This window comes from Salvia hispanica, chromosome 2 (genome assembly GCF_029641045.1).
Source record: "Salvia hispanica isolate PSC_SH4W2 chromosome 2, Shi_PSC_v1, whole genome shotgun sequence".
In the NCBI taxonomy this organism is placed as follows: domain Eukaryota; kingdom Viridiplantae; phylum Streptophyta; class Magnoliopsida; order Lamiales; family Lamiaceae; genus Salvia; species Salvia hispanica.
Genome location: NC_142693.1, coordinates 43,888,713 through 43,896,134, shown reverse-complemented (window position 1 = coordinate 43,896,134; position 7,422 = coordinate 43,888,713). Strand labels below are relative to the sequence as shown.

At 35.6% G+C, this 7,422-nt stretch overlaps 1 protein-coding gene across 3 annotated transcripts; it reads right to left on the bottom strand.

Annotated features, from left to right (window-relative positions):
* Nucleotides 1–1,533: 1,533 nt before the first annotated feature.
* Nucleotides 1,534–5,636, bottom strand: POLD2 (DNA polymerase delta small subunit). Of its 3 annotated transcripts, none has more exons than XM_089065358.1 (15): nt 5,525–5,636; nt 5,218–5,347; nt 4,674–4,780; nt 4,455–4,581; nt 4,244–4,351; nt 3,914–4,029; nt 3,727–3,810; nt 3,550–3,618; nt 3,405–3,476; nt 2,786–2,877; nt 2,589–2,716; nt 2,265–2,366; nt 2,118–2,185; nt 1,915–2,009; nt 1,534–1,763 (listed from the first exon to the last, which is right to left on the bottom strand). In XM_089065358.1, exons 1-14 carry the CDS (start codon nt 5,582–5,584, stop codon nt 1,950–1,952), a joined length of 1,323 nt encoding a protein of 440 aa, XP_088921484.1. In that variant the 5' UTR covers nt 5,585–5,636; the 3' UTR covers nt 1,534–1,763; nt 1,915–1,949. The 3 variants fall into 3 exon arrangements, 2 of the variants coding, with proteins under 2 accessions (XP_088921484.1, XP_088921483.1); XM_089065357.1 differs by having other exon boundaries at nt 1,943–2,009; XR_016135622.1 differs by lacking the exons at nt 1,534–1,763; nt 1,915–2,009 and having other exon boundaries at nt 2,265–2,400.
* Between the last annotated feature and the right edge of the window lie 1,786 nt (nt 5,637–7,422).

The window sequence follows — 7,422 nt, the reverse complement described above, 5'->3', positions numbered from 1 at the left end:
TTCAACTATCGTTCGTCGCTGTTAAACCAAACAACAAATATTGAAATAATTTAGAGGATAGAAATGAAAGATTGGTGGAAGAATGTCGAAGAAATGAGATATAAATAAGCAAAAAAATGAAAAAAATAATTAGGGGCTTCGGGTCTGGCCCGAAGGCCCTCCAACGCTGGGCCGGGACGCAACAGGGCACGGCCCCGGAGGCTCCAACGCTAAGCCGGGCCACAACGGGGCGCGGCCCGGGCTGCTACTGTATCATCAGGCGTAGTTCAGACCGCGAAAAGCCTCCCTCCAATGCGTAGGCCGCGGGCCTGGACCCCCTGGTGGGGTCCAGCCCGCCTGTGTTAATGATGGCCTTAGCTCGTTGGAATCGGATCCTCTGCTGTGTATTAAACGCAGCCTCCAACAAATCATTCCTTTTTTCCTTTTCTTTTATTGTATGTTTTCGTATGAATTTATGGTAGTTGCATAATTTAAGTGAGTTTGTTAATGTCTATGTCGGCTATTAATTCATGCACAAATACCCATATTAAATCTTGATTTGAAATTTAGTTAAACCAAAAAAGAATGAAATTGTAAAAGAAAGGAAAAGGAAATAAAAAGAATGAAAAAAACATACCTGCGTTTCATTTATTGGAGGCTGCGTTTAATGCACAGTAACTCCTATTGTGCCAAGGGGCACAACAGAGGATCCGATTTCGTCCCTCCTTCACAGATTTACTATATCACATTAGGTTTGGCACGAAATTTTATGCAGTGTTATTTTGTTAGTTAATAAAGGAGTAAATAAGAGAAGGGAAAAAGTAGAGATTGTGTATTTTCATTTTAGTAAAACGTTTCACTTTTAATCGGACAATCATAAAAAAAACGTTTCATTTTTTACTTGGACAGAGAGTACTACAAATCATGAAAATTGCACTTTTTGCCGATGATGCAAGGCACAACCAAGGATGTCAACAGGGTCGAGGCTAGGCTGCCTAGTCAGCTTGAGGTCTGGCTCGGCCAAGGATCATGACTAAAGCGGTTCGGGCTGGATTAGACTTCATCGTGCAAAAAAATAGATTCTTTTCCTACACTTTAAAAAATACATGTATACTTGTCCCACAAAAATAGAAATATTTTCTTTTTTACTTGTCCCACAAAAATGATCAATTTCTATTTATGGAAAGTTCTACGCAACTAATTACAACTTATACCACAAGGCCATCATTAAAGACTAATAATAATTTGAAACCTATTATCCACTAACACTATTTTAACTATCATTCTCCTCACATCTCTTATTTTACCAATTACTACTATGTATTAATTCTCATGCCGTCTCAAATGTCCCTATTTTTAAGAGACGAATAATGTATTAGAATTTTTTATTAAATATTATAATTGAAAATAGTGATAATCTGAGCTAATGATTATTAATTGGTTTTGATTTCGTTGCATTGGTCATGGGTTATTGAAAATCCGTTGCTAGGATAAAAAAAGGCAGTAGATGTCTCTGTTGGGTTGGCCTAATTAACTAAAGCTAACATAACAGGAAACACACAAAACACTTTCTATTGCCTATGTTTATAGCATGACAACAGAAATATATTTGGGGGTTTTTGTGAATGTACACTGACAAGTACAACAACTTCATAGAAATCGCAGTAAACTAAGGTTACATTGCGCCCTCTGTTTTTACCCCACTGTAAGGTCTGGTGTCTGGAGACAACCGATGAGATACCTATGCACCACGACCCGAAGCTTCTTCGCTTTAGCTCCAAGACCTGTAAACATACGTGAGCTTTTGAAATCTTTCGGTCACGATCACAATGCCAGGACTATTTGAGGCAATCATGAACAAGGTTGGTTGAGAAACTTAACTGTACACTAGTTTGCAAACTATGAGTATTTGATCAAATAAATTCATCATTATACCTTCAACTAAAGGGTTTTCAGTCCATACCTTCCACTTAAGAATCAAACTGAGACCCAAAAGTGAGAGCATGGCATTCAAGATTCCTCAAATTCAACTGCATCAGCAAAAGATTTACTTTTAGTAACAACAGCAAAAGATTTTATAGGTATAAAGATTAAGATAATGAGCACAAACTTCCTAAATAACATTTTCCAGAACTTACCATAACAGCTGTTCCTGTTTCAGCAAATTTAGGAATGCAAACAAGTCTTACCACTTGCCCATCAGATCCTGCAGTTTAAGCAAGCCCCAATTATATTTCTACATTCTATAGAAAAAAAAAAACAGAATTAGTTGAAACGAAAATTACCCTTGATCACACTAGTGTCAAATTTTTCTTGATTCCCAACAAAGTAGACATGAGGACACCTCTCGATGAAAAATGGATCTCTATCAGTAAAAGGATAACACCCTGAAGCAAGAAGAATGGTGCTTAATTGGTCCAGCTGCATAAACATATGTGCTTGTGGGATAAATTTACAACACTCAGTTAACTAGCTACTGTTAAATCTCTGAAATATGACATATCCTTATGCCAAAACTTTATTAATCGGTCAATGGTATAAGGAAAATCGCAGAATAAACATTTCAAATTGAGAAAGTTAAAAAAAATATTGCATGAAGCAGCCTTAACCTAGAGTATTTGGGGCTGTTGGTGCAATGTGTCTCCATCTTAATGTCCTTTCCAGGAACTCAAGTTTACACGTCGCATCAGAATATTTAGCAAGATCGTCAATGTTCTGACCCGATGTCCCAAGAAACCTGAAGAATTTTCAAGAGTATGAATTTATCTACTTGTGATGAAAACTTGGTCCAAATGGTATTACCTACCTCACATCATCTAGCTCAAAGGAATGAGGGTTAGTGCAGGATCTGAAAGTGTTAAACGCTGCCGACCCAGGAAAAAGGCATCGGTGCAAAGGCTTACAACAGAATGAGATAAAAACATAACAGTTAATAATAAAAGTCTACATAAATGAATCCAATCCAACAAAACGAGTAAAAATTCAGGGGTCTAACACACCACGTGGCATGATGACATGGTGTGTCCCACTCTATGAACTTGAACTATATAAGGTATTGAGTTATTATTAATGGAATAAAATCTTGAAATTTGGAAACTTTCCAATTTACTCTATGAACGATACATGCACCCATATATATAATAACATCTTTCATATTTCATTTTCAAAATATATTCACATTATTCTAGGTGATTGATTTAAGACTAAAGTCCAAATTTGGTCCCTTACATTTGTCCTAAAAAACTTGTTGGTCCTATACATTAAGTGTATTATCTTTTGGTCACTATACATCAAATCTCTTTATTTTTACTACTTCCACAAGTCAAATAATAATATTAGAGGGACACAACGTGTCACCATGTCACGTGGTGTGTCTAGACCACTGAATTTTTACTCCAACAAAATGTGATTAGCTTAACATATACCTGCTGAGGCAATGCAAAATTTGCTGGGTCAGATTCTCCTGGCATTATATCCACAGGTATACCTGCAGCAATCTGCATGTAGTATGAGATATTAAAGATTGTAGCTAGGCAGAATTTGTGTACAATGAGAAATATAGACAATTACCTGACTCATTAGTATATCAAGCTCTTTTATGGGCTCTGACAGTTTTGACTGATCCTTAGAACCCAAGTTCTACCAAGCAAAATATTTAGAAAAGTTAAATAGTAAACTTCAAAGTTCAAATGATAAATAATTGAGACAATGACATTTCAAAAAGATCATTATGAGCATCGCGATAACCTGACCGTTAAGGAGCCCCCGACCAATTTCAACAGAATTACCAGCAATAACAACTTGAACAATCTGAGCTGCCATTCCTTGTTCCTGATATGAAGGTAAATAGCAGACTTATGAAGAATCAGACAGACTACCATTCAGTTAAGCATTCCCAGGTAGGTGATACGGAGAAAATAAGATAGTATGCTACCTTTTCGTCTCCTAGATGTCCAGTTATATGATCTACAAAGAGCTGAAAATGGAGAGGATTTGCCGAGGTACTCCCAACACTTAAACCCGATGTAAAGACAACAAATTTATCTTCACCTGTTTCATTTAATTATACATAAGTAAGATGCATAAATATACTGATCCACAGATTAATACAATTTATGTTTCCAGTAAAGAGCAATATCTATCATTCAAATACCATGTAAGCATAAAAGAATAAGGTATGGGTTTATCTTAACAACTATCTATGCAGCTTAGCCAAGTATGATTGTCATGGTACATAGTAAAATGAAAATGGTGTGGCTCCTACCAGAGTTAAGTGGACGATCTATCTGGTGCGGAAGGCCAGCTTCTAATAAATCTTCAACCTCAAAATCTCCAGCTCCAGTCTCTTTTCCATGCAGTGCAACCACTATCCCTATGTAATTATCACAAAAAACAAAGATTTAACAGTTTTTACAAACAACACACTCGCAAGTATCCTACCCTACCGCATACTCGGGAATTCAAGCCATTCTCACCTGTTACATATACAGAAGGCAAAAGAAGGGCCCCGCGAAGTTTAACTCTTCCACTCTCATCTTCAAGAACCAGATAGTCGTCTGAGTGCAAAAAATTGCGGGGTTGTACAAGTGGGCTCGCTGACCTCTGTGTATCATACATTTAAAGAAAACAAAATCAACATGTAGAATAAGGAATGCTATACGCAGTACACAATCAATCGGTAATGACCCCAGCACCTCCTTTGAATACTCATCAAGTACGGAAGGTTTTAGCTTCATGTGCTTATAAAGAGTTCCAACAATAACGCACTCCTTTCCTTGCTCCAGTCCAAGCACAGTACAACCTGCAGCAGATAAAAGGGAAGCACATTCAGTCCATGAAAGCTCAACATTTAGCCTAATGCTACTGAATATAAAGGCATTTTAACATATCTGCAAAATTTCAAGATAATTACAATGTTTTACATATTCTAGTTTAAACTGAAATTACAATTTATACTACAATTTCAAGGAAAATCAATTAGCTGCCCCAAAATAAAGCCGAAACTGCAATGCTCCATAGAGCCAAAACTCGAGAAAAACTGAAAGCGTTGTTGATGAAAAAGGCCCAATTTTAGAAAAAAATAAACAGAGCAATAAATCGCTTCTACAAGCATTTCAATTTCACCTATTTCATGAAAAAGCCCAATTTTAGAAAAAAAGCAAGCTAATTTGCAGAAAATAAGAGCTGAAAATCAACAAAATCAGGAACTTTACTCGAAGAATCAGAGAATAATCATACTTGGCAAATGGGGTTTCCAGGTGGGTAAAAGGGAGTAAAGCATAGTTCTCATAAGATGAAGCCTTGCAAAGTAAATTTGACTGTACTGCTGCCCTTTGTAAGTCTCCTTTGCTATCAGAAATGTCTCATCCTGCAATTGATGAAAACTTACCAAATAAAAAACCCCCAAATTGTAATCTAAACGGTGAGAATGAACATAACATCATTAATTTCATGGACGCAGGCTAAATTGAGGCAGTTCGAAGGAAGAAAACTGTCAAAAACTAACAGGAAGAAGAGAAAGAAGGGATTTTTCTTCTAGAATTACCAGAGATTGGTATGTCGCTTGCTTCCTGTGCAGCAATCCATTTTCGGAGTCCACTTCCATGGCGGGAAAATTGTGTGCGAAAGTGAAAAGAACCTAGAATATAAGGGGAGAGGTAGGACACTATTTTTGTGATTATTCGAGAAAAGTTTTTGATTGAAATGGGCCTTCGAGGAAAGTATGGGCCTTCCATTTCCCCTATTTCACTTCTCTAAATATGAAAAAGGCCCATTTTAGACAAAAAGCAATCTAATTGATCAACAAAATCAGGAACTTTCACGAATTATCTACAACACGAACGAATAGGGTTCGTAATTAAAATTTGAGTCTCGTGGGCCTGCAATACGAATATGGTTGACCAGATCAGATGGGCTGGACCCATAGAGGGGCCTAGATGCAACCGCTCTCAACTCTTCCGCATTATTTAGAAATAGACTAAGTCATATTATAAGAAATTTTATGAATTCTAAAATATGCTTTAATATTTATTGAAATGCGTTTTTATTTTTTATTTTAATTTTACAAATCTTAAATTATAGTAGTACTACTATTTTTGATATGTAAATAATCCTCATAACTTATTCTCATATTTTACATCATTTGATAACTTCATAACTTGATTTCAATCCAATTAGCTTATGCCTGATTAGCTCGCAACTCGAGTAGGTAATGTGAATCACATTTGCACGATCTTTTCCCTTGATTGTATGCAATTTTAAGCATTTTATAGTATAATGTGGTTGTAAGTTTGATCCTAAATAGTAATTGACCTATCAAGTTGTTTTCCAAATGCTCTTGTAAGATCGACGATTGTCCTCATCTACAAAAATGTTTTGTGTGGGTACTTTACACGCTTCAACTGAAATTCAATAAAATAAGTTAGGACTGTTTTACAAAAATTGACACTCTAGGACTTTGTATCCTACTTGGTAGAATGGGCATCAAAATCCACTCGGCAAGGGTCCACTTCGGCGGCTCCAAAAAATAGAACCTTTTACCACGCTCGATAGAACTGACCATAGTCCATAGAGCCATCCAATTGGGTAAAAAGCAAACCAAACACAGTTTTTTCAGCATGATTCATTTTCCACTTCAGTTATGTGATTGATTGAAAACACGCCACACAAATTAATCTTATCTTACCATTGATTTGTGTTTTCATTATTTTTAAACTTAGTATAATATGTAGGAAAGGTAAGATATCTTCAATATCATTATTAAAACATATTTATATCATTTTTTTAGAATTCTAGCATTGAATCAACATCAACTATTGTGTATATCTTTTTAAACCACCACCCCGTTGTCGGATTATGAATATGTCATTGGTCAATCAAATGTTATGTTTACATTTTCAACTCTACATTATGAAAGCTAACCAATTCAGTTGGACCTAGATTCATTATGCAGGACTTTTCAAACAACGAAGTTGTATGGAATTTACACGATTTCTTTAGTTGATCAAAATTTTGATGTTTCTCACACTATTAATCTAATATAAGAACAAGTCCAACTCCAGTTTTACAATAGTGAAAGTTGTATCTTCTCTATAAAAAAAATAAGACCAAACCTCTTCCAATCTGCTACTCTAAAAGTCATTTATTTCTAATTTTAATAAACACCAACGAGGTTTACTAAGAAAGTAATAATACTGCATGAATACAAGGAGTTAAAATTGAATAGGCCCCTACAAAATGGAACAATCCTTTTTGGAGGATATTTAATTGAAGCAATAATATTATTCTACTGAATGAAATTACCTAGAATATACGTGGTTTCAAATAGTTGACCGTAACTTCTTAGGAGTATAACTTTATTCGTTGACTCACTCTATAATTAGACCAAACCAACATCTTCAATCTCTATATAAATACTAGTATAGTTCTGTGTATACACCAAGC